This window comes from Chrysemys picta, chromosome 5, assembly GCF_011386835.1.
Source record: "Chrysemys picta bellii isolate R12L10 chromosome 5, ASM1138683v2, whole genome shotgun sequence".
NCBI classification, from domain to species: Eukaryota; Metazoa; Chordata; order Testudines; family Emydidae; genus Chrysemys; species Chrysemys picta.
Genome location: NC_088795.1, coordinates 82,325,539 through 82,352,462, shown reverse-complemented (window position 1 = coordinate 82,352,462; position 26,924 = coordinate 82,325,539). Strand labels below are relative to the sequence as shown.

General features: G+C 42.2%; 1 protein-coding gene across 9 annotated transcripts in view; it reads left to right on the top strand.

Moving 5' to 3' along the window:
- The first annotated feature begins 5 nt into the window (after nucleotides 1-5).
- Nucleotides 6-26,924, top strand: part of UFSP2 (UFM1 specific peptidase 2) — a 34,628-nt gene continuing 7,709 nt past the window's right edge. For 2 of the 9 annotated variants that reach the window (XM_065597938.1, XM_008168408.4), the window contains exons 1-10: nucleotides 6-192; nucleotides 2,755-2,833; nucleotides 7,229-7,412; nucleotides 7,500-7,566; nucleotides 7,999-8,156; nucleotides 9,864-10,056; nucleotides 12,393-12,539; nucleotides 16,379-16,543; nucleotides 18,074-18,198; nucleotides 21,689-21,765. In XM_065597938.1, the coding sequence (XP_065454010.1) occupies nucleotides 169-192; nucleotides 2,755-2,833; nucleotides 7,229-7,412; nucleotides 7,500-7,566; nucleotides 7,999-8,156; nucleotides 9,864-10,056; nucleotides 12,393-12,539; nucleotides 16,379-16,543; nucleotides 18,074-18,198; nucleotides 21,689-21,765 (1,219 nt within the window). In that variant the 5' untranslated portion in view covers nucleotides 6-168. Of the gene's footprint in view, nucleotides 212-2,754; nucleotides 2,834-7,228; nucleotides 7,413-7,499; nucleotides 7,567-7,998; nucleotides 8,157-9,863; nucleotides 10,057-12,392; nucleotides 12,540-16,378; nucleotides 16,544-18,073; nucleotides 18,199-21,688; nucleotides 21,766-23,412; nucleotides 23,584-26,135; nucleotides 26,215-26,924 lie in introns of all 9 variants that reach the window. The other 7 variants (XM_065597939.1, XM_042842024.2, XR_010601847.1 and 4 more) reach the window with 6 other exon arrangements.

Below are 26,924 nucleotides of genomic sequence, written 5' to 3'. Positions count from 1 at the left end.
GAATTGTAGTCCCGTCCTGTCAACGCCTTCGTTCACATGATCTGGCCTGGTGTTCTCGGCCTGCCGCCTTTGTCTTGCTTGGAGTGACACGTCAGACCTTGCGGCGCGTGCAAGGGAACCGGCCTGTTCCAACCCCCCGTCGGGGTGGGGGAGAGGCGTGTGCTGACTATGAATACGGTGCTGACAGACGTGGTGAGTCCGCGCCGCTGGGGTGGGTAAAACAGCGGGCCAGGGCGCTTCTGCTGTGCGGGAAGGGGGCAGCCGGTCCGTTGCATGCTGGGAGTTTCTCCCCGAAGTGGTGCACGCCGTCGAATTCTTGTCACCTCGGGGCTAACAATCGCGGCCTGTTCTCGAGGGGCTGCAGCTTGGAGTAGGGTGACCAGATGTCCCAATTTTATAGAGACAGTTCTAATTTGTGGGTCTTTTTCTTATATAGGCTTCTGTTACCCCCCACCCCCATCCCGATTTTTCACATTTGCTGTCTGGTCGCCCCAGCTTGGAGTGACCCTGGTGCCACTGCATTGCCGGCCTGTAGCTACCTCCGCGCGGGCTCCCACCCTCGCAGCCCCTGCCCTCCCCTGCATCTCGTCTTGCATCTCCGCTCCCGCCTTGGTTCAGCGCCAGGCTCCTGCCCGCCCTTGTGTCCCTGCCTGGTGCATCCTCTGTGTTTTGCCTGCGGGTGAGCCTGGGCCTGGGTAAATCACGTTCCCTGGTGCCCCTCCCAGCCTCCAGTTATGAGCCTCCTTGTTATGTTGTAACCATCTAATTTATGCATCAGTCCTGCATGGAGCGCCACGTGATCAGACGCCTGGCCCCCCCACATGCAGCCCCTTTGAATTCAGAAACCTATGTGATGCTTTACAGGAGCAAGACCTTATGCTGTAAGCTCAAGACAGAGATTTTGTCATATGACATGTTTGAAAGTGCTTTGCACACCTGGTAGCATATAAATGTGAGTGTGTGTTGCTGACTGCACTGTTGAAATAAATTGTGCTACTTAAAGGTCAAATTTTGGTGTGGTTTTTTTTTTTTTTTTAAAGGATTTTTTTTTTTTTAAATGACCACCAATATAATGAACATGTAGTGTAGATGTAACTTTATCAAGAAGTTTATTTTATTGGGCAGGTCCACTGCTTCATGGAAAGACTGGAAGCTTTAAAGCAGGAGTGGGGAACCTGCAGTCCACTGCTTCATTTCATCCTGCCCGTGGCAAGTCTTGATGCCAAAAGCCTCGAGCCTTGGAGTCCCCCTGGAGGGCTGGAGCCGCAAGCACCAGCTCGCCCCGCTGCGGTGGGAAGCTAGGGTCAGTTCCAGCTCCCAGAAGCGACAGGCATGTCCCTGCAGCCCTTAGGAGCAGGGGCAATCAGGGAAGCTCTGCGTGCTGCCCCTGCCACCAGTGCAGGATCTGCAGCTCCCATTGGCCAGGAACCGCAGCCAATGGGAGCTGCAGGCATGGGCAGCATGCACCATGCTGAGCCCCTTGGCTCCTCTGCCTAGGGTCCGGACATGGTGGCCGCTTCCAGGAGCAGCCCAGAGCCAGGGCAGACAGGGAGCGTGCCTTTGCCCTGCTGCACTGCCAGCTGCCTGAGGTAAACACCGCCCAGCCAGAGCCTGCAACCCAAACCCCCTGCCCCAGCCCTGATCCCTGTTCCACACCCAAACTCCCTCCTGGAGCCTGCACCCCAAACCTCCTTGCACACCCCTGCCCTGAGCCCGCTCCTGCACTCCAAACCCCTTGGCCCCAGCCTGGAGCCCCCTCCTACACCCCAAACCACCCACCCCCCAGCTGGAGCCCTTACCCCCCAGCCCAGAGACCCCTCCTGCACCCTGAACCCCACATTTCTGGCCACAGCCTGGCGCCTAGGGGTAGCCCCAAGCCTCTGTGTGCCCCCATGGGGCTGTGTGTGGCCTGCAAATGATTTTTTCTGTGGGTCAATGGCCCCTGATAGAAAAAGGTTCCCCACCCCAACTTTAAAGCTTAACTACACGTTGATACTGTTTAAAGTGCAAGTGGTGGTGACACTTCAGATAAATTTCCCAGGTGTACATTATCTTTCTATAGTTTCTTCTCATGTTTCTATTTAGAATGTTTTTAATGGAAGTCAAATATGTGTTATACATGGAATTGAAATAAATCAATCAAAATACAGGGCTAGCTTTGAACCCGGAAGTCTCCCACACTTTGTCACCAAAGAGAAATGTGATGATAGTTCTATGTTTGCTAATAGTCTTACTTTGGCTACTCTTTGCAGCTCTTTAGGAGCAGCTAACTGGCAAATCCCCTTCTGTATGTTCACTGAGCCCTCATGAGTCCAGAGGTTTTGAGTTCTTCCTTATTGTTGCTGAGACTGTTGCTTTCCTACCAAAATGAACAGTTGAAGAAGATAGAGGGGAAATTTCCTGTTACCTGCCACAGTGTCCCAGCATTGCAGATGGGAGGCACTCCCCATCTAATCTGCCAAATTAATCAGCAGAGCAGTTCCAGTCCTGCCTTCAGCTGGGAAGTAGAAGCAAAGATGGGAAACACAAAATGGAATCTAAAACCAAACAATTACGAATTTAAAGCAGCTGGAGTTCTACTCTAAAAACACTTCCTGGATTTAAAAAGTATGCGGTTAATACCTGTGTGATTAAAAGTAATCCTGTTTTAATGAGCCATGTTCTCATTGCAACTTTTGGGAAACATTACTGAAGTAACTGTCTTTGCCACTCATTTCTATTAACTTTATAACTCAACTTCTTTTTTCTCCATAGGTAATTCTGGAAACTATGGACATACTCTTTAGAATAAGAGGAGGCCTGGATCTTGCATTTCAGCTGGATACTACTGATGGTGTGTCTATAAGAATATCATAAAATCACCTCATAAGAGTGTAAAGTCTGAATAGAAGACTAACCACAGTGGATATAATAATTTTGTCACCTGCTCACCAAATATTTAGGATTTCTCTCCAAACAGTAAAGGATCAGTGCATGAAGTTGATTTCATTTTTTGACCTCCCTCTCATGTTTCATTTCCTGACAACCTCCTCCCTTCCACTACACACTTTTTTTTTTTTTTATAGCTTAAAGCAATACCAAAATCAGTAATTTTAGGGGGGGGGGTTAATTTCCAAATATATACCACTTATGGGATGTATATAGGGACCATTTTTGACTTGCCCCACCCTTCCCTAAATCTTTGTGAAACCTGAAAATCAAAAATTGTTTTAGAGTGACACTTACTTACAATGAATTCAGGTACTGCAAAATTCCATGAATAGTACAAAATTTACCTAAGTCTGAGGAGCATGGTTAAGGTAATCTATGCTACATAAGCTCCATCGTAGGCCATGCAGAAAGAGGGTATGTGCAGCAGCCATTCAGAGGCTTCTGCACCCAAATATTTAGTTACACAGGATTCTGCACTGATCCTAAATAAACTCACAAGTGGAGACCATTGTTAGGGACCACAGAAGCAGCTCTAATACGTACTCAGTGGCCTGCCTGGAGGCTTCAGCTCCTATTCGAGCTTGTGATCTGGAATAGAGGTAGTGAACACATTCCGATGAAGCACAGTATTCTGTCTCTGGATTCTAGCCTCACCATCCCTTTTTTAATTCTTCACACAAAGACTCATTACTTGGACTTTGCTTAGAAAAGGGTGAATTTCACTGTCAGTGAAGCAGAACAAAAGCCCTAAATTATCTCAATGTCATGTAGTTTGCAACTTAATATTCTTCTAATAGAGAACCTCCTTATATATAGAAAAGTGGTCACGTGGAGAGAGTGAGGGCCTTCACTGAAGAAGGTTCCGTTATATTTTTGTTTACACAGGTTGTGGTGTATTTTTGTATACTTTAATTACTACCAATATCAGTCCCAGACTTTGTATGCAAAATTCATTATATGGGTCTACAGTAACTTAATCAAGTTTAAAAAAAGGAAAATTCATAGCTATGATTGCCTTTGCATAACTTGCTGCATTCTGAATACTGGGTGACTTAACAGGACTAATCAAATATGTAAGAATTGCAATATATATTTACTCAGCATACAAGTAAAAAAATTTTTTTGTAATTGCCATTACTTCAGACTCAAAATAGAGATCTGAAAGTCAAGCTATATTCTTTCTGGTTCATTCATCATCACCAGCAGTAGAGGTTCCACAGGAGAAATTTTGTCTTCACCTACTACCTGTACAATGCTACTAAAGACAGTGAGGTTCCACAGGTGTAAATAAAGCTGGAATGTGGCTCTGCAGTTGGAAGGGAGGCCATGATTCTGTAAAGACTGAAGCATGTGTGTAACTTTACACTTGTGAGTAGTCCCACCAAAGTCCGTGAGTTATATACGTACTTGAGTTTTTGCAGGATTTACTCACCTAAGCATGTGTTCAAGTGTTTGCAGGATGGAGCCTTAGTTAACAATTAGGACTGTCAATTAGTCACAGTTAACTCATATGATTAACTCAAAAAAATTAATCGCGATTAAAAAAATTAATCGCAGTTTTAATCGCACTGTTAATAGAATACCAATTGAAATTTATTAAATATTTTGGATGTTTTTCTACATTTTCATATATATTGTAGTCTGTGTTGTAATTGAAATCAAAGTGTATATTATTTTTATTACAAATATTTGCACTAAAAATGATAAAATAAATAGTATTTTTCAGTTCACCTCATTCAAGTACTGTAATGCAGTCTCTTTGTCGTGAAAGTGCAACTTACAAATGTAGATTTTTTTTTTACATAACTACACTCAAAAACAAAACAATGTAAAACTTCAGAGCCTACAAGTCCACCTAGACCTACTTCTTGTTCAGCCAATCGCTAAGAGAAACAAGTTTGTTTACATTTACAAGAGATAATGCTGCCCTCTTTTTATTTACAATTTCACCAGAAAGTGAGAACAGGCATTTGCATGGCACTTTTGTAGCTGGGCATTGCAAGTTTTTAACATGCCAGATATGCTAAACATTTGTATGCCCCTTCATGCTTCGGCCAGCAGACATGCTTCCATGCTGATGACTCTTGTTAAAAAAAAATGCGTTAATTAAATTTGTGACTGAACGCCTTGGGTGAGAATTGTATGTCCCCTGCTGTTTTACCCTCATTCTGTCATATATTTCATGTTATAGCAGTCTCGGATGATGACCCAGCACGTGTTGTTCATTTTGAGAACACTTTCACTGCAGATTTCACAAAACGCAAAGAAAGTACCAATGTGAGATTTCTAAAGTTAGCTACAGCACTTGATCCAAGGTTTAAGAATCTGAAGTGCCTTCCAAAATCTGAGAGGGACAAGGTGTGGTGCATGCTTTCAGAAGTCTTAAAAGAGCAACACTCCAATGAGGAAAATACAGTATCCGAACCACCAAAAAAGAAAATCAACCTTCTGCTGGTGGCATCTGACGCAGATAATGAAAATGAACATGCATCGGTCCGCACTGCTTTGGATTGTTATCGAGCAGAACCAGTCATCAGCATGGACAGATGTTCCCTGGAATGGTGGTTGAAGCATGAAGGGACATACGAATCTTTAGCGCATCTGACATATAAATATCTTGCAACGCCGGCTACAACAGTGCCATGAGAACACTTGTTCTCACTTTCAGGTGACATTGTAAACAAGAAGCAGGCAGCGCTATCTCCTGCAAATTGTAACCAAACTTGTTTGTCTGAGCGATTGGCTGAACAAGAAGTAGGACTGAGTGGACTTGTAGGCTCTAAAGTTTTACATTGTTTTATTTTTGAATATGTGTGGGTTTTTTTGTTTGTTTGTTTGTTTTTTAACATAATTCTACATTTGTAAGTCCAGATTTCATGATTAAGCGATTGCATTACAGTACTTGTATTAGGTTAATTGAAAAATTCTATTTCTTTTGTTTTTTACAGTGAAAATATTTGTAATAAAAAATAAATATAAAGTGAGCACTGTACACTTTGTATTCTGTGTTGTAATTGAAATCAATATATTTGAAAATGTAGAAAATATCACAAAATATTTGAATAAATTGTATTTTTTATTATTTAACAATGCGATTAATCGCGCTATTAATCTCTAATTTTTTAATTGCACGATTAATTGTGATTATTTCTTTTAATCACTTGACAGCCCTATTAACAATGCTGTTTTTGATGTGTGAACCAGAATATAATCCAGCACAGTCTTCTCTAGCCGTGTTGGCTCTGAAAGGGTAACAGAAGTAAAAGGCAATATTACAATTTTGTTCAAGCACTAGAGCAGGGGTGGCCAAACTGTGGCTCCTGAGCAACAAGTGGCTCTTTTATAAAGTGCAGCTCATGGATCCCTCCACACTTTCTGCCCTCCCATTCTGTGCTTTCCAGACTCTGTGGGAGAGCTCAGGGCTTCTGCCCTGTGTTGGGGTAGAAGCTTCTGGTACCTACTGAGTGGGGGGGAGGGAGTCACACCCACCAAGCACACTACCCCTCTTACCTCAGCACCCCCTCCCTGCAGCTCACAGGTGTTAGCTCCTCATGGAGAGGCAGCAGCAAGCAGTTGGGAGCTGCAGGGAGGGGCTGCTGCTTTAGCTCCGCAGGGAGAGGCAGCAGCAAAAAATAGTGGCTCTTTCTGCAGCTCCCAGCTGTTTGCCACTGCCTCTCCCCACAAGCCGCAGGGCTCCAGCAGCTGCCGTGCAGGGAGGGGGCTCTGTGGCACCATGTGACCAAGCGGGGCCTGCAAACCCTGGCAAAAATGGAGAGTGGGACATAACCCCATGTGCCCTCCCATGCGTCACCTCTGGCTTCTGCCAAGCGGGAAGGGGAGTCTCAGGGCTTCAGTCCTATGCAGCGTGCCTGCCTGGACTCAGGGCTGAATCCCCAAGACCTCCCTTCCTGTAATGCTGAAGCCCTGAGCTTGGACAGGCACATCCTGGCTCTTAAACTTCTGAAGATTGTCGTATGCGGCTCAGTAAGTTTGGCCACCCGTGCACTAGAGTAAGCAGATATGATTTTTGTATACAGTTGGAGTAGATCTGTTAAGTAAAAAGAAGCCAGATGAAATCCTGGCCCCATTGATTTCAGTGGAGTTTTGCCATTGACTGCAGTGGGACAGGATTTTTGATCACTATTTTCACATAGCCGTTTGTCTGTAGCAACACTTCCTTTTTTTTTTTTTTCAAGGACAAAATTAAACATTTTAACTTTAAATGTACATCTGGTAGCTGTAATAAAAGTTAGGGAATTATTTGAACAACACTAATTATATCCTCATTCTGTTTTAGAGACTTCGGCGAAAAAGGCAGTAAAATACGTTTTCAGTGATCTGTCGACCAAACTGTCTTCAAATGTGCTGGTATTAAGAATTTGCCATAGTTCAGTGTATGTATGGCCTAACAGTAGTATGAACACAGTTCCATCAGAACTGACTGATAATTCTGTTTGTAAGGAGATAATACGATTTATTCAGTGAGTATATTTGAAACCAATGGGTACATCATACTTTTTGTAATAGATTAATTTCATATTATTAATTTCTCTCTGCTAATATTGCAGATTTGACCAAGAAGATGAGACCAAAAGAAAACTTACAAAAAAGAAGGATAAAAAGTTCCAAGATACGGTATATATTCCATTCATATTAACAGCTTATAACAAGCAAATGCTCTTTTCTCACAAGCTGATCCACACAGGCAAACCTTTCCATCCACAGAGAACGCCATTGAAGTCAATTGTGCTCTACATGAATGCAAAGATCCACCTGCACAGATGAGCATGCAGAAGCAGGCCTATAGTCTTTAATACTGTTAGATATCTTAGCTAGTTATTTGTTTCTGGCCCCTGACATTGTTCAAAAATGCATCTTCCTTTCATCTGTCTCTTATTACATCTAATTGTGGGCCTGTTTTGTTTTGGGGTTCTTAACTTTTGCTGTCTCTGGAGCCCCTTCACCTTCATGGGTCTTATGAATCTACTTTTTTCTTCCATCCCTTCTTGGTGCATGTATTGTTGGACATGTATTATTGGTGCATGTAACTGTCTTTATTCTTTTCAGAAGCAGATAGTAAATGTAGACCTTATGTTGGAAATGACATCTCCTTTGGCAGCTGTAGCCCCAGTCATTGAAAGGGAAAACAAGAGACACCACTACGTTAACATGACCTTACCAATTGATGTTGTTGTATCTGTTTCTCCAGAAGAGCCATGGAGGAAGTAAGTATAATATATCTTTGAGTTGTATTTTTGAGTTTGCTTTAGTTTGTTCTTTGTCTTTGCTTTCTAAATAAAATTGTGGATACTAAAGCTACATCAGCTTATAATTTAGCAATTTTCAATATAGGTGCGATATGGAATAAAATTGAAATCTTTTCAGAGTGTTTGAAAGCCCTCACAATAGATATTCCTTGATTTAATGAGTGTGATCTTGTGACAATCCCATTATCTATAATGAATTCAAAGTTTATGATTAAGGCTAAGATTTAGTCACGGGTATTTTTAGTAAAAGTCATGGTGGACAGGTCACAGGCAATAAACAATAATTCACGGCCCGTGACCTGTCCATGACTTTACTATAAATACCCATGATAACTAAATCTCTGCTCCTGGGGTCCCACTGCTCTGGGGGCCCCCTGCTCCAGCAGTGGGGGCTGACTGCCCCAAGTGGCCCACTACTCCAAGGCCCCCGGGGACCACTCTCCTGAGGGCCTCCGGGGAAGCTGCTCCGGCCGCCCCTGGGACCGCTGCTTCTTGGGTGGTCCCTGGGGTCGCCCCCAGGACCAATGCTCGGGCAGTCCTTGGGGCCAGCCACACAGGCCACTGCTCAGGCAGTCCCCAGGGCCAGCTGCCCAGGGCCACACAAGCAGCAGCCAGTGCGGCCGGCCCTGGGGACCACCCAAGTGGCTAGCCCCATTGCAGCTGGCCCTGGGGTAGCACCCAGCACTGCTGCTTGGGCGATCCTTGGGGCCAACTGCCCAGGGCCGCCTGAGCAGAAACTGGTGTGGCTGACTCTGCGGCTGCTCCAGCAGTGGCCAATGTGGCTGGCCACAGGGCGCCTGAGCAGCTGGCCCCAGGGTCAGCCACACCGGCTGCTCCAGCTGCAGAAGTCATGGAGGTCACAGAAAGTCATGGAATCCATGACTTCCACGACCTCCATGACAGAATTGCAGCCTTATTTATAATGGATTAATATAACAGTATCCAATTTCTGTGTTGAAGTGGTAGTGGTATATTTACATTTAATTTCACATATAGGGTTTTATTATCACCTAATATTATGTGATTTATTGTTCATTAGGGTTTTTGGAGCTAATTGGTGTTTAACATAATGTCTGATAATTATGCCAATTCTTTGTCACTCAAAAAAAATGCAGATTGCTAGGAAAATATTCAAAAGATACTATGCCAGATTCTTTTAATTACAGTAAATACACACAGATACGTGTGTGAGAGAGAGGGGAATGTTTGATAAATGCTTGTTGTCTCAGTACTGCGCTTAGGAAGTCACACATGCACCTGGACAGGCTGAGGTGGAAAACAATACAGAAGTGGTATCCACAGCACTCTTTCCTTGGAGCTTCATCCTGTAAGGTGCTGAATACAATGGTTGCAATCCAGAAAAGCACTTAGGCACATGCCTAACTTTATGCACATGAGTACTTCCAGTTCAGCTTGGGTGATTTGCTGAATTGAGGCCAAAATATGCAATACTTTCTAGGGTTGAGTCATTGGAGTGTAGCATCTTTGTACATAGGAGTTGTGAGCAACACCTGACAAGGCTCTGCTCACATCTGCTGGTATGGGCTGAAGGAGGGATAAGAGCAGCAGATGCATTAAACTGGTTGTGGAGGTGGGTATAGCTTTGAGAATGAGCCAGCATTGCTGGTGTTCTAGTTCGTAAATATTTTCCCTTATATCTCATAGTGTACGAAATCTCCTGGTGAATGCAATTCATAAGCAACTAACTGATATGGAAAGATGCATTTTGAAATATATGAAGGGAACATCTATTGTGGTACCTGAACAATTTCACTTCATGCTACCAGGAAAAAAGCACCTTGTAACAATTTCATATCCTACAGGCATTTTAGAGAATCATCTAGAGACTTACAGAAAGGTAAAGTTGGCTGCAGTAGACCAAATATTGACAGATCATGATTTGTAATTATGACCGAAACATATATATATATTTGGTTTATTGAAACACATTTTTAATGTGTTCATCGGGCACTTTTCTTCATAAACAGAAGTTTATGGTTATTTGTATAAGAGAACCTATGTGGATTTGTGATAACTGAAGCGGTGGGGGAGCTCCCTTATGGACACCCAGCCAGCCAGGTAGCTGTAAAATCCCTCTTGGTGTCTGTTCTCTGCTTGCTTTACCTGTAAAGGGTTAACAAGCCCAAAGGTAAAAGAAAAGGAGTGGGCACCTGACCAAAAGAGCCAATGGGAAGGTAGAACTTTTTAAAATTGTGAAAGAAACTTTTCCTTTGTCTATTGTTCTCAGGGCCGGCTTTAGCAAGTGCGGGGCCTGATTCCTGGGGCTTGTACTCACCGAGCGGCGCTTCCAGTCTTCGGCGGCACTTCGGATTGCCAGCCGGGGGAGCAGGGTCACGGGGCAGCTGTGCTCTGGCCGGGGTCACGGGAACATGGGGCTGCCACGTTCTGGCCAGAGCTCCAGCCGGGAGAGCGGGGCCGCGAGGCTTGCCGTGCTCCAGCCGGGGTCATGGGGCCGCAGCACTCCGGCCAGGGTTGCAGGGTTGTGGGGCGGCCGGGGTTGCGGGGCTGCAGCACTCCGGCCAGGGTTGCAGGGCCGCAGGGCTGTCGTGCTCCAGCCGGAGCTCCAGCAGGGAGAGCGGGGCCGTGGGGCTTGCGGCGCTCCGGACGGCGCTCTGGCCAGGGGAGCGGGGCCTCTGAAGATTTAAATTTAAAATTTAAAAAAATTTAAAAGGCGCCTAAGGCGCGTGGCCCTCTTAGGCGCAGGGCCCGATTCCGGGGAATCGGGCGAATCAGCCTAAAGCCGGCTCTGATTGTTCTCTGTGCTGGAGGAACATGGGGCAGCAATGCTATAGCAGGAATGCTGTGTAAGGTTTGAATCAGGTATGAAAATTCTTCCATACCTAGAAGAAATTATTTGGATAGGGAATGTTTAGACAGACACAATCAGGTTTATTTTTTATTTTGGCTTGTGGATCTCCTCTGTGCTAACCCCTGATGCTTTTGTTTGCTTGTAACCTTTAAGCTGAACCCCCCTCAAGAAAGCTATTTTGGGTGCTTAATTTTTGGAATTGCTCTTTTAAAATCTAGCAAAAGCCTAAGTTCCTTTTTTAAGAACAGGATTGGATTTTTGGTGTCCTCAGAGGTTTGTGCATGTTTGATTAGCTGGTAGCACAGCTAATTTCCTTTTAGACTAAAATTTGTTAGTCTCTAAGGTGCCACAAGTACTCCTGTTCTTTTTGCGGATACAGACTAACACGGCTGCTACTCTGAAACCTAATTTCCTTTGTTTTCTTTCTGAGCTCTTCCCCCGGGTGGAGGTGGGAGGTGAAAGGGCCTGAGGGTACCCCACAGGGAGGAATTCCCAAGTGTTCCTTTCTGGGTCCAAGGGTTTTTTTTTTTTTTTTCCCCTTTGGATGGTGGCAGCATTTACCAAGCCAAGGTCAGAGAAAAGCTGTAACCTTGGAAGTTTAATAAAAGCCTGGAGTGGCACGTATTAATTTTGAGAATCCTTGCAGGCCCATACCTTCTGCAGTCAAAGTGACAGAGTGGGGAATTCAGCCTTGATAGATTTATACAGGAATTCATTAATTAAAATAGTGAGGATCTCCATGAACATGTGCTTGTATAAGGATTGTTCAGTTTTCTCTGTTTAATTGTGTTTTCACTCAGTTGCCAGATGGTGTTTAAGATTTTTTTTTTTTTTAAATAGAATTTGCTCAAAATGTGAGCTCATTTAATACAAGCCTGGAGTGGTACATATTAATTTTGAGAATCCTTGCAGGCACTCAAAGTGAGAGAGTGGGGAATTTTCTTTAATTTATAACATAGTCAGATAGACAAATTGTTTCATATTTCTTTATTCTCAGTACTATTTAACATTGTATATTATTTTCATAAAATTAATCTCTTTTTGATTGAACTTTTTGCCATACATCTATTTGTAATTGAGGCCCCAGTCCTGCAAAGAGTCTTGTTTCTTGCTGAGTACAGTTCACTGATGCTGAGTCCCATTCACTTCAATGAGTCTTTGCAGTACTGGCGTGTTAGTGTTAAACACATACATTCAATATTGATTATTCTAGAGGTTTTAGTATGTGACAGTTTCTAACCTGCTATATTAAAAACAATATTGGTTATGAAAACTTAACTACCATTTGGAGTAATTTTTTTAAAGAAACTTGAATTATTCTCTTGTTCGTTATCCCTTCATTTTGATTCTGACTTGCCATGTAGGAATTACATGAACTGTTCCATCTGCCCTCCGATAGACCATATTTAAGAAGAGCGAATGCTTATCGCTTTCCAGATGAACCGTATAAAGATGGATATCTCAGAAATCCACACACCTATCTCAATCCACCTGGCATAGAGGCTGGTATGGTAAGTTTCACCTGTGGCATTTATAGGAAAATGCTTCTTATTTTACATAAATCTTGTTGATAATCATAAATCTGGTGTCATAGCCAATGCTACATTTCCATTTCATGTAGTCACCATGGTAGTCTTTTTACTTGACTAAAATTTCTGAGTGTACGTGAGACACATACTGAAAACTAAAACTGAATAAGGTAGGGAAATTAATCCAGGCTCTCATTCTTTGCCCACCCTTTCTAGAGATGCTGTCATCTCTAGATAGGTTGACAAGTTTCACAAGTTGGAACCTGGAAGCTCAGTTTGTTTTCAGTCATAGTAAGGAGAAATTCATTTTATTTTTAAAATATTTGGAAAATGTGGACTTAACTGCAGTGAACTAAAGCTATAGACAAACACTTCAATGTGAGTGTACCCTTACAAGCCATTTTGACAGCTACAGCTGAACCACAACAGTCAAAGGATTTGATCTTCAAGAGTCTCTGCCAACATTCTCAAACTAGGGTCTACAAAATGAAACACTTTGAGAACCAAGCATTGAAGAGAGTTTGTGAAACAGTCTGTCTCAGACAAAGTGGTCTGTAGAATGAAAAAGCTGGAAAACCTTTGGCCTTAGTCATGGATTCTCAGGATGGGGTCACAAATCTCATCTTTTCTCATACTGTTAAATGGAGATGGATCCCAGTTGGAGGGAAGTGGAGGTCCTAGGGTGATCCTGGTGTAGAAAAGAAGATCCCAAATATGGAAAAAGTTGAGAACTGCAGTTCTATTCTCATGCTTCATAATCTGCTCTATCCGCTAAGACCTTATAGCAACAATCTTAACTGAGGGATTATATTGCTGAGTGTCCTGTGATGACAGGTGAGAGTCTCAAGAATGGCACTGGTAATCTTCATGAATTATAATCTTGAGAGGAGTTTGTGGGGGGGACTGGAGGACTGTGGCTCTTTAATTCTCTTCCTTGTTTCACCCCTTATCTTTACTTAAATGTGTCATTAAAATCCTTCAGGGAAAGGCTCAAAACTGTCTTTTATTTCCATTGTATATTTTTGTTTAATGTCTGGTAGTAGAGAATGATGTGGGGTTTATTAGTGTCTTTAGATCTGCTCTGGCAAAATGTTAAGGTACAGTACTCTGTTTTTAATTCTATTATTGCTTTTATTATTAATTTTGGTGTGTGGATGGCACTTTACAGACATAAGACCAGGTCCTGGCCTCAGAGACTTTACAGTCTAAATAGATATTGCAAAAAATAATTGTATGAGATCTCAGGCAGTGAAGGGGAAGAGACAACATTAAAAGAAAGGGACTAAGTATTGCATTTACCTTTTCATTAAGGTGCTCGAGAGGCCTTGGAATAGGGATAAATAAAATTACTATAATGTATTATTGATAGTACAGATCTTGGTATTAGAATAAGAGTTTTCTAAAACTCTGTATCTCTGCAGCCGTGTCTGTTGCTCCCTCCTGCTTCTCTGCTGCTCCTGCTGCTATACTATGCTGCTTTGCCTGTAGAAACTGCTGTGAGCAGTACTGTAATACTAGGGAGAAGACAAAGGATTAAAAGCAGCAAGAATAGCAGCTACCAGGAGGGGTCAGGAAAAAAAAGGCATGCCCCCTTGCAACTTCCTTGGGGATATACTATAGAGTTTTAAAATCTGTGCGGTGTACAGTAGTCCAGTATTGATACAGAATAACTCTGTCAGGTCAAATTTGCCCCAACCAGGCAAACTGGTTGAAACTATAGTAAAGAACTGAATTATCAGACCCATAGATTAACATGATTTGTTGGGGAAGAGTCAACATGGGGTTTTTGTAAAGGGAAATCATGCCTCACCAATCTACTAGAATTCTTTGAGGGGGTCAACAAGCATGTGAATAAGGGTGATCCAGTGGATATAGTGTACTTAGATTTTCAGAAAGCCTTTGACAAGGTCCTTCACCAAAGGCTCTTAAGCAAAGTAAGTTGTCATGGGATAAGAGGGAAGGTCCTATCATGGATCGATAACTGGTTAAAAGATAGGAAACAAAGGGTAAGAATAAATGGTCAGTTTTCAGAATGGAGAGAGGTAAATAGTGGGGTCATCCAGGGATCTGTACTGGGACCAGTGATATTCAACATATTTATAAATGATCTGGAAAAAGGGGTAAAGAGTGAGGTGGCAAAATTTGCAGATGATACAAAACTATTCAAGATAGTTAAGTCCAAAGCAGACTGTGAAGAGTTACAAAGGGAGCTCACAAAACTCGGTGACTGGGCAACAAAATGGCAGGTGAAAGTCAGTGTTGATAAATTCAAAGTAATGCACATTGGAAAACATAATCTCAACTAAACATAAAAAAATGGCGGGGTCTAAATTAGCTATCATCACTCAAGAAAGAGATCTTGGAGTCATTGTGGATAGTTCTCTGAAAACATCCACTCAATGTGCAGCGGCAGTCAAAAAACGTAACAGAATGTTGGGAATCATTAAGTGAGGGATCGATAATAAGCCATAAAATATCATATTGCTTCTGTGTAAATCGATGGTGCGCCCATATCTTGAATACTGCATGCAGATGTGGTCACCCTATCTCAAAAAAGATATATTGGAATTGGAAAAGGTTCAGAAAAGGGCAACAAAGTTTAGGGGTATGGAACAGCTTCCATACGAGGAGAAATTAATAAGACTGGGACTTTTTAGCTTAGAAAAGAAACTACTAAGGGGGGGATATGATAGAAGTCTATAAAATCATGACTGGTGTGGAGAAAGTAAATAAGGAAGTGTTATTTACTCCTCCTCATAACACAGCAACTAGGAGTCACCAAATGAAATTAATAGCAGCAGGTTTAAAACAAACAAAAGGAAGTATTTCTTCACACAACACAGAGTCAACCTGTGGAACTCTTTGCCAGAGGATGTTGTGAACGCCAAGGCTATAATAGGATTCAAAAAAGAACTAGATAAATTCATGGAGGATAGGTCCATCAGTGGCAATTAGCCAAGATGGGCAGGGATAGTGTTCCTAACCTCTGTTTGCCAGATGCTGGGAATGGCCGACAGGGGATGGATCACTTGATGATTACCTATTCTGTTCATTCCCTCTGAAGCACCTGTCATTCGCCACTGCGGGAAGACAGGATACTGGGCTAGATGGACCTTTGGTCTGACCCAGTATGGCCGTTCTTATATTTTTTGCAGATCTTTCATCTATTCCAATTTCTGTCAGCTCTATTTTACATATATATGTACATCTGACTATGTATTTACTTATAGCATGTTTTGTAACCAGATCGGACAAACATCTTTACTAATGTGGTCTGATAGCCATTCCTCTGCATGGGGCTAAACATTCGAGCAAGTGATCTAATTGGCTTAATAACTAGATGTTACTGTGACCTGTTAATTTAATTCACAATGATTCAATCAACGCTGCATTTGGCATCCATACTCTAGCTAGAGCATGATCCGAAATGTCTGTACCACCACTTCACTGGCCTCTAGGATTTGCTAAGTTTGAATTCATCCCCTAACGTGAGTCATCAATATGCCAAGTAAAACATTCTGACTGTGTTCCTGAATTTACAGAAAATTGCTTACAAGTCCAGTGATGACTGAATTGTAAAAATGCATTTTAAGGATTTCTCCCTTGTTCTTTAAAAAAAACAAACAAACCAAACCAAGTTATGTCTTGGGCATGGGGAAGCAAGAAGTCACACAGCTATTTCTCTCATGAATCATAATCAACTATTTGAAAACTAACATACCGCAAGTGTCAAAATTAAATAATGAATATTCAGCTTCTGAGACAACAGCTCCTGAGATAGAGGTGTTTGTTTGTTTTTTGTCTTTTCTTTTTCTGTTCAGGTCTATTTGGTACATGGTGTATATAGTTATCATCATTATATGCAGGATCGGATAGATGATAATGGCTGGGGATGTGCCTACCGGTCTCTGCAGACTATCTGTTCATGGTTCAAACATCAGGGTTACACAGAGAAATCTATACCTACACACAAGGAGATTCAACAGGTACAGGACAAAGAAACAGGTTGCATTTCATGTGTATTTACTGTCTTTCTCTAGAAAAATCAATTAATGCTATAGAACTGATTATTAAAAGTACTATTCCATTGTTTTTAACATGCTTTATGGAATAAACTCTTTTAAAAAAAAATCTAATTTATGTTTCTATTTTCTGATCCATTCATAGTTACTATTCACATTTATCTGTAAGACTTCAGAGTATCACTTTTAGAACATTTTGTTGTAATGGATTCTGTTTCCAGTTATGTACATTAAATGACTGGCATTAAAATAGTTTTCCCTTTCTTCAAAAGAGTTCCAGGAAATAAGATTTTTATAATAAGTTCTTTTGGTTGGTATTCTCTTGGAATCTCAATCATAACATAGCCAAAATACACACTCACAGTGTTTACCAAAAGGGAGAGATTTAAGGGCCCAATCCAATTCCATTAAAGTCAATTAAAAGATTCCCTTCTGACTTCAGGGGATTTGGATCAGGCCCCAGATTAATAAGGACTGATTTAGTCCTTTCTTATTTGGCAGACGTCATGTGTGCATGAGCGTAAGGGTATTTTTTCTCTTTGGAATGTTCCTGTAATGAACATTCTCTTCTTTGTGATAGGTATGCATGTGTGTCTTATATGTTCAGGTATGTTAGTACCATTGGAGAAACAATGCATGTTTGATTAGCGCATTCTGTACATCCAGCAGAAACTTTTATCTTTAGTGTCTTGTGAAAATAGTGTTTTGGGTTAATTTGTTTATTTAACAATTTTAGCAGAATAGTGATTTTGAAAGTGTTTAGACTACAATAATACTTAGCACTTATACTGGGCTTTCTATCTGAATCTTTATCAGATTATAAAAAGTAGAAGGTAGCTAAAATGTTGACTGTTAACCCACTTGAGAAGAATCAAGATATGTATATAATTTTCAGTATTTTATGTAAGAAATAGAATTTGAATAAAGTTACAGCGAATGTAAAATAAAAAATCACGAGTTGTAGATTAAATATACAGTTAAGATTTTTTAATCAAACTGTAATTGGCTATATGCACAGAATTTCTAATATATTATAAATACTCTCCTAACAGATATAAGCGTGTTGAAGGGAATTCCAGGAAAAGTGTGTTAAATGTAAACAAGAAGTTAGACCCAATATATAACTAGTATTTGTGTGAAATATTTGCCTGTAGTGCTATTCTAATTTTGCAAAATGTAAGAAAATAGTAATATTTCTTCTTGACCATTTTTTTCTTCAAGCTACATTTAGTGACATTTATTTCCCAGCTGGTATTTGAAAAAAGAAAATGTTTCTAACATAGACAGAAAAAACGTTACCATTTTAAACAGGATCTTTTGTTTCATTAAATATTCAATCATACCTGCATTCAGTAAATATTTGCCTGCTTTTGACAAGTTACGTTCCAGAAATATTACAGTATATGTGAATTAAGTGGATATTATAGGTAGAAACTGTAAAAATGTCCATTACATACTGTTTCTTTTTTTCTTTATGGGATGTGTGTTACAAAGGCACTTGTTGATGTTGGAGACAAACCAGCTGCATTTGTTGGGTCGCAGCAGTGGATTGGCTCTGTTGAGGTACAACTTGTATTGAACCAGTTATTAGGAATAACTTCAAAAATACTGTTTGTCAGGTAAGAATTAATATTTGTTAGTTTTGTGTCTCAGTGATTAATTCTTTATTGGGGGAAAGTGTTGTGGTGAAGAATGGATCACTTAAGAGACTATTAGTAATAGGATATTAACCCCAATCCTGCAAGAACCTTCTGCAGGTGGCCCCTGCACCCAGCCCCACTGAAGTAAGGCACAGGCACAGGGGATCTGTCTGTGCAGAGGTCTTTGCAGGACTGGGTCTAAGTTTTGTTGATAAATTATATAGTCAATTGCTTGACAGTACTCTGGTTCGTTATGAGATACTCAAGAGATCAAATAACCAGTGTCAGTCAGGTTTATTAATATGGTACAGGAAAAAGGGTCTATACGATACCAGTCTCTGAAGAGCAGTCCCATGCAGCAATGTTACATTCACCTTACGCTAAGAGGGTGTTCTCCAAAGTTATGCCACTAAAGCCATCCTTTTATACCCTACATGTTTACCAGAAAATAATATCATATACGTCATTTAGTCAGCTTTTTGTCTTGTTTGTTCTGGTACCATGGTGTGCCCAATGTGTTCCAGGTTATGATGCACTCTTATCTTTGTTTTGAGTGCATTCCAGGTACTAAGGGGGAGGAAGGCACTTAATGGACTTGTGTGGGCAGCTCTTTTCCTGTTGTTATAAAGAAATAATTATCCCTCCTGATACTTTAGAGTTTTCCTATCTATTCAATCCAAGGCTTATGTCAGCTAATGCAAGCTGTTATGGGATACTTAGCATAAGTGTTCAGGATTATAACAAGGGTGCAGGCTTTAACAATTACAGGATTACAACAATCTAGGCTATATAGTTGCTATAGTAATATGTAATATGTATACTTAAATGTTTAAAATATATGTATTGCAGGTGGTTATAATCAGCACAATGAATATGTTTGGTAGCCAGTGTATGTTAGTCAACAGTTTGTAATGACTGCAAATTGGTCAATGGCATGTGCAAATGGAGTTGGTAGCCTGAGTTCAGTGCCCAGGGTATAAGTGCTCATGCACCAAATGCAGGGCCAGCTTTAGGCCGATTCGGCTGAATTGGGCCCCGCGCCTAAGAGGGCCCCGCAGCTGTCCACTCCGCCCCCAGCTCACTTCCCCCTCCTACCCTCCCCTGAATGCTCCGCCCCCTGTTCCTCCCCCTCCCCTGCTTCCCGCGATTCAGATGTTCACGGGAAGTCTGAAAAGAAGCAGGGGCAGGCGGCGGCAGCAACAGGTAAGCTGGGGGGGGGGCGCGAGGAGGGCTCCTGGGAGGCGCGGCGCGGCCCAGTCCGGCCCCGGCCCCGGCCCGGGCCCCGGCGGCTCTGGCTCCAGCCCGGCACGGGCACCGGCCCCGGCCGAGTGCGCCGGCCACGGCTCCGGCCCGGCCCTGGCGCCGGCCGAGCACCCCCGGCCCCGGCCAAGCGGCTCTGGCTCTGGCCCGGCTCGGGCCCCGGGGCAGCGGCCCCAGTTCCAGCCGAGCACCCCCAGCACGGCCCCACGGCTCCAGCCCCAGCCGAGCACCCCCGGCTCGGGCCCCGGGGCGCCGGCCCGGCCCCGGCCCGAACACCTCAGGCCCCGGCGGCTCTGGCTCAGGCCTCGGGGCTCTGGCCCCAGCCCCAGCCGAGCGGTGCCGGCCGAGCACCCCCGGCCCGGCTCCGGCCGAGCACCCCCGGCCCGGCTCGGGCCCTGGGGCGCTGGCCCGAGCCCCTCCGGCCCCGGCGGCTCTGGCTCGGGCCCCGGGGCACCGGCCGCGTCCCCAGCCGAGCGCGCCGGCTCAGCCCCGGGCCGAGCAACTCCGGCCCGGCCCCGGCGGCTCCAGCCCGGACCCAAACCCCGCAACCCCAGCCCAAGCGGGGCCCGATTCCTGGGGGCCGGGGGGCCAGGAATCGGGCCCCGATCTTGCTAAGGCCGGCCCTGACCAAATGGATTCCACTGCACGTGTATAGAGATATAAGCTAAGGGAGTTGAAAGTCAGCTATGCCTCGTAAGGCCTGAGTGGCTCGAGGAGGAATATTGCAGGCACCGAACCTGAGCACTGCCAAGGCTCTGTGAGTTTAAGTCTACTCTAAGCAGAAATCTGAAATAAAAAGGAGGCATGTTGCTCCAGTCTGACTCTGGTAAAGGTTTTTTGTTTTGGGAAGTATAATCTGCGTACTGCAGAATATTCAGAAAGTAACTGAAACTATTTTTGAAAAGAAAATAAATACACATGCAAATGCTCACTGGTAAGGGAGGGTGATTGGGGTGGAAGAGTAGGTGAGAATCAGGGGAGAGGAGTTTGGGGTTCAGCAAGGAGGGGGCAATTATGGGGATGGGAGTACTTGAGGATGTGCGGGTAGGAGAGGGTTTGGAGGTCAGGTGAGGGGAGCAATAGAGCATGAGGGAAGGAGTGGGAGACTGGGAAGGGAGATGGGGGACTTGCAGAGGATCCTGCCAGCTCCACATTCCCTCCCATGTGTATGCCCGGATCTGGGGCTGCCTCTTTTGGCAGAGTGTGAGCCTCTCTCTATCTGTATGCATTTGCCAGGATCTGTGGGGCCCAAAGACCATGGGATTGGTTGACTTTGGGCAAGTCAGTTCCCCACTCTGTGCCTCAGTTTACCATCTCAAAAATGGGGATAATGATGTAAAGTTCTTTGTGATCTACTGATGAAAAGCACTGTATAAAAGCTAGGTATATTGATTATTACTAGCCATAGTAGCACATCAACTGCAAACATAGGTGAAAACTATCATTGCCTAAATGAACATTAACTCCTACCAACAAACATTTCTCTTTCAATTAAAAAACTTAGGAGATTAAATGACAAATACTTCATTGACACAGAGTTATGCTTGCCCAGTGATAGCTTGTGCTCTTCCAGAACGTCAAGTTTAGCAAAACTCAAACTTCTAAAAACCAGGGAATGCAGAGTTATGGTAAATGCCCAAGCCTTAACTCTGCCCCCCCCCCCCCCCCCCGGAGCAGGCAAGAGCCACCAGGCAACTTTAACTCCTTGTTAACAACGTTTTTTGCCATTAAATAAGAATGTAGATTTCTCTCTGGTTGAGAGAACCCTGGAGCTGTTTAGTTGAAGTTCTTAAACCTTTTCCCTTAAACCTCCAGTTTGAAGCCACCATGAAGCTGTTGTCATGGTATCTTTCTTTTCACTGTGAAGCACAGCTCCCAATAGGCATCTTTCAGTGACACTGTCTGAATTGGATAGAATTGATCATACTCTTCTCTATAAATTATATTGGGTAGTTGCACCAGCTTGTGTGAGCAGAAATGTAAAGTTTTACTCCAGTGTGGTTTTTCTATATTCTAAAACTCCTGGTCCTGCTACAGTGCTATTGGGGGGGGTGGGGGGAGGGAAGGGGAGGATGTAATAAAATATATTTTTTTTAATTCTCATTGTATAGCATAGGAATTACAAATTTATGTGGCTAAATAGTGAAAGAGATAACTAGGAAATTAAACCTAATAAAGAGGATAATCTAATGCTGTGTTTCTTATACAGCCAGGGTTCTGAGCTAGCTTCTCAGGGAAGAGAACTTGCTAATCATTTCAAGACTGAAGGAACTCCAGTTATGATTGGTAAGCCTTTCACTATTGAAAAATGCCAAAGAATGTTTGTTGGTCACTTCTGTCAAGGTTTATTTTCATATACACTACTTTAGTGAGTGTATACAGATGAACTTCTAGGTATCCAGAACAACCCGAACATAAAAATGGCCATACTGGGTCCATTGGTCCATCTAGCCCAGTATCCTGTCTTCCAACAGTGATCAATGCCAGATGCTTCAAAGGGAATGAATAGAACAGGGCAGTTATTGCATGATTCAGCATTTGGCAGTCATGGGATAGCATACCTAGCCATTGACGGACCTATCCTCCGTGAACTTATCTAATTCTTTTTTTAACCCAGTTATACTTTTGGCCTTCACAACATCCCCTGGCAATAAGTTCCAAAGGTTGATTACATTGTGTAAAGAAGTACTTCCTTTTGTTTGTTTTAAACCTGATGTTTATTAATTTCATCAGATGACCCCTGATTCTTGTGTTATGTGAAGGGATAAATAACACTTATTTACAGTAGACCCTCAGAGTTACGAACACCTTGGGAATGGAGGATGTTCGTCACTCTGAAATGTTCATAACTGAATAAAATGTTGTAGTAGTTTTTTCAAAAGTTTACAACTGAACATTGACTTATACTGCTTTGAAATTTTACTATGCAGAAGAAAAATGTGCTTTTAACCATCTTAATTTAAATGAAACCAGCACAAAGACAGTTTCCTTTCTTTGTCAATTTTTTAAATAACTTATTAATTTTCCTTTATTTTTTTAGTAGTTTACGTTTAACACAGTACTGTACTGTATTTGCTTTATTTATTTATTTTTGTCTTTGCTGCTGCCTGATTGCATGCTTCTGGTTCCAAATGGTGTGTGTGTGACTGACCAATCAGTTCGTAACTCTGGTGTTCATAACTCTGAGGTTCTACTGTACTTTCTCCACACTATTCATGATTTTATAGACCTCTATCATACCCCCTCTTAGTCATCTCTTTTCCAAGCTGAAAAGTCCCAGTCTTTTTAATCTCTCCTTATTCGGAAGCTGTTCCATACCCTTAATCATTTTTGTTGCCCATCTCTGTACCTTTTCCATTTCTAATATATCTTTTCTGAGATGGGGAGACCAATATTCAAAGTGTGGTTATACCCTGGATTTATATAGTGGCATTATATTTACTGTCTTCTTCTCTATCACTTTCCTATTAGTTCCTAACATTGTTAGCTTTTTTGACTGCCACTGCACATTGAGCAGATGTTTTCAGAGAACTACTGTATCCACAATGACGCCAAGATCTCTTTTTAAGTGGTAACCGCTAATTTAGACCCCATCATTTTGAATGTATAGTTGGGATTATGTTTTCCAATATGCATTAGTTCTCATTTCTCAACATTGAATTTCATCTGTGATTTTGTTGCCCTCTCATCCAGTTTTGTGAGATCCTTTTGTAACTCTTCACAGCCAGCTGTGGCCTTAATAGTCTTGATTTATTTTGTATCATCTGCAGACTTTGCCACCTCAGTGTTTACCCCTTTTTCCAGATAATTTATGAATATGTTGAATAGCACTGGGCCCAGTACAGATCCCTGGAGGACCCCACTATTTACCGCTCTCTATTCTGAAAACTGACCAATTATTCCTACCTTTTTTGTTTCCTGTCTTTTAACCAGTTATTGATACATTAGAGGACCTTCCCTCTTATCCCATGACTCCTTACTTTGCTTAAGAGCCTTTGGTGAAGGATTTTGACAAAGGCTTTTTGAAAGTCCAAGTACAGTACATTCAATGGATCACCCTTGACAACATGCTTGCTGACATCTTCCAAGAATTCTAATAGATTGGTGAGGCATGATTTCCCTTTACAAAAGCCCTGTTGACTCTTATCTAACAAATCATGTTCATCTATGTGTCTGAGAATTCTTTTCTTTACTATAGTTTCAATCAGTTTGCCTGATACTGAAGTTAGGCTTACCAGCCTGTAATTGCCAGGATTGCCTCTGGAGCCTTTTTTAAAAGTTGGCATCACATTAGCTATCTTCCAGTCATCTGGTAAAGAAGCTGATTTATGTAATGGGTTACGTGCTACAGTTAGTAGTTTTGCTATTTCATATTTGAGTTTTTCAGAACTCTTGGGTGAATACCATCTGGTCCTGGTGACTTATTACTATTTAATTTATCAATTTGTTCTGAAACCTCTATCGACACCTCAATCTGGGACTGTTCCTCAATTTGTCACCTAAAAAGAATGTCTCAGGTGTGGGAATCTCCCTCACATGCTCTGCAGTAAGGGAGATTGCAAGATTAACGAAGTTCAGCTACGCACCCTAGTATTGTCTTTTATCTGCTCTAAGATGAAGGACCATAAAAAGCTGATTTGGCTGGTGTCTTTTCATGGTGATCTAGGTCCCCAAACTTAGTGTAGAGCAGGCTTGCTGAGGTCAGTCTGAATGATGTTCTCTAAATTCAAGAGACTAACATAGGTTTTGAACTTTTCATTCCAGGGTTGATGGGCCAGCTACACTGATTTTACAAAATAGTCTGCTCCCCGCACTAGCAACACTATTAGAGAATTATTTTGTATTGCTCAGCAGTAACTCCCTTGAGCATTAAAGAGCAGCATTTTATTGGCTTTCACTCCTTAGCAAAAATTTCTTTCCTAAAACCAGATGAAATATTTTAATAATTTTAAATGTTGGTAACCGGGGTATGGACATTTGGATTTTAAGAACATTTGAATTTTTACTGATACTGTCCTGAAGGGGAATGGTGCTTTGAAAAAGTACAGAAAAACATTTTTTTAAATCAGCCTTAATATAAATATCTTATTTTGAGGTTCTTACCCACGAAAGCTTATGCTCCCAATACTTCTGTTAGTCTCAAAGGTGCCACAGGACCCTCTGTTGTTATTTTCATTGTAATCATATTCCCCATCCTAACATATTTATGGACAAGGATTTATAATATCATCCAGATCTGTCTGAACTCTGGATAATATTGACCACCCTGCCATAAGATAGAGGTAGAGAAAATTATAACAAAATATATTGCCTCAACTCCCTAGAAGAGGGTCAGTTCTGGCTGACAGATAAAGTTGCCCGTTTCTTAGCAGGCAGAAACTTCTTTATATGCTTTTTAACTATTCTTTTTGCTTTGATTTTTGGCATTTACCTTCTTCTCACCTTTTCTGACCTGACAGAATATGGTAGTGCTTTGTCAGTAAGAAGTTCCTTTGGTATTTTAATCTTTCTTTCCCTACTCCATCTAAAGCTATCCATAAGTGCTACCCACTAATCAGCAGCAAGTAGAAATTGCTCTATAAATTTACAATCTTCAGTCTTGGGTCTCTGTGTTTTTCTTCAGAAGCTTCAGTATGAGAGCTTTTCACAAGGGCCCCAGCCTCAGGAATCTCAGATAGGTTTAATGCATGTGGCCCATTGTAATCTGCACCTCCCAACCCATATCAATTCGTCTTGTGAAAACTAATATCCCATCTGCCTACATTTTCTTTTGATTCTAGTGTGGCTTTACCTGTCCTGGCGTAAGCCCTTTTGAGGGAACCTCATTTCTGCTTGTAAAACCCCCACCATCATTTTTAATTCTCCTTTGGGGCATTAGTTTTATTGTGCTAAATTCCAGAAATCCCCAGGAATTTCCATCTGGATGTGCACTGTGCTTGGCCTTGTTAGTGGAAGCACCAAAGGCCCCATCTGCCTTAACTGCAGGCTTTCAAGGACCCTAAATAAAATTTGAAAGTTCTATCATTTCCCCTCCCCCATACTGATATCCCCACCCTTTCTTGTGGGGCTTCTCCTCCTTTATACTCCCTTTTGTGGAGTTTCTTTGGTCCCACCACACTGAACCATCAGAGCAGTATTCTATGGAAGTGGACTCTCAGGTCCTCTCAAGGCAACCAGTTGCATGTAGAGCTGAGGGCCAACTCAGCAAGAGGTCCCCTCCCATTGTTGCAAGTTGGAGTAAGAAAAGCCAGAAACCATTCTTCCTGCACCTAATCTTCATTGAGCTAGTGAGTGGGAAACAGCAGACATCCTGACTCAGAAATTCAGCTCCTTCCCAAGTCCTCAGAGAACCTATGGAAACAGTGATGGGTAGATGGGTTCTGAAACTTATTACCTCCTCTAAACTACATCTGTCTAGTGATTTTCATCCTGTATGGAGATACTAAGAAAAGATGCTCATGGCTTCCAAAGCTTCTGTGGCATGATTGTTGAGAGAAGTAATTAAGGAAAGCTACCAAGCTAAAAGGGTGCCCCTCCACCAGGTGTCTTGGACCATTCTGGCAGTGTGCTGGATCATGTAGCTTTGGCCAGATAGGGAGGTGCCTCCCCATTGAGATTATACAAGGCAACTTAAAAATCCTTTCTTGCTATTATAGGGAAATCTTGAGGCATTTACAGATACCATCTTTGGAGGAGGTATGCTGCAATCAGGAAGATTTTTCAAGGGTTACCATGGCAAGTGGTTCTCAGTACTCACTCTAATGTATTTGATTTTGAATACTGCTTTTGAAATTCTTAATGTCCAGAATGACCAGGGTCGTGTAGGAGAAAGGAAATACTTACATATTATTTAGTTTCTTCTAGTCCCTACTTAACTCAGTCTAGTCACCCAGCTTGTAGCCTAACTGTGTTGGAGAGGTGAGAAACAGACAAGTGGTATTTACCTTTATGGGCTTTTACACCTAATCCTCATAGTTTTAACATTTTAGACTTGTGTATGTTAACTTTGGTATCTAGTAACTAAACACCGTTGTGCTCTGGTTATACATACCGTATCCCTTCTTTTTCTCCTCTTTTGATTTATTGCTCACAAATTACCAATTATTATATTTTTTTGATTTAGTCTTTTTATTTTTGGGAAGTTTCTTAGACTGAGGTCTTCTAGAACTGACCATTTCTATATAGACTGGGCATAACTGGTGTATTCAAAATGTTCATGATTTCAGCTGGTGGTGTGGAATCATAATTCTCACTGCTGAATTGGGAGAGAGACAGAGATCAAATGGTTAAGTAAAATTATTTCTTTGTGGTAATAACTACTCTGGTTTTACAACTTTGTCCTTATTTTGGCTATCCTATTCCATGAAGGATCTTACACGATGCAGTTACCCTACTATTTTTTATAGCCTAGAGAATGAAACTTCACTCATAGATCTGGCAGCTAA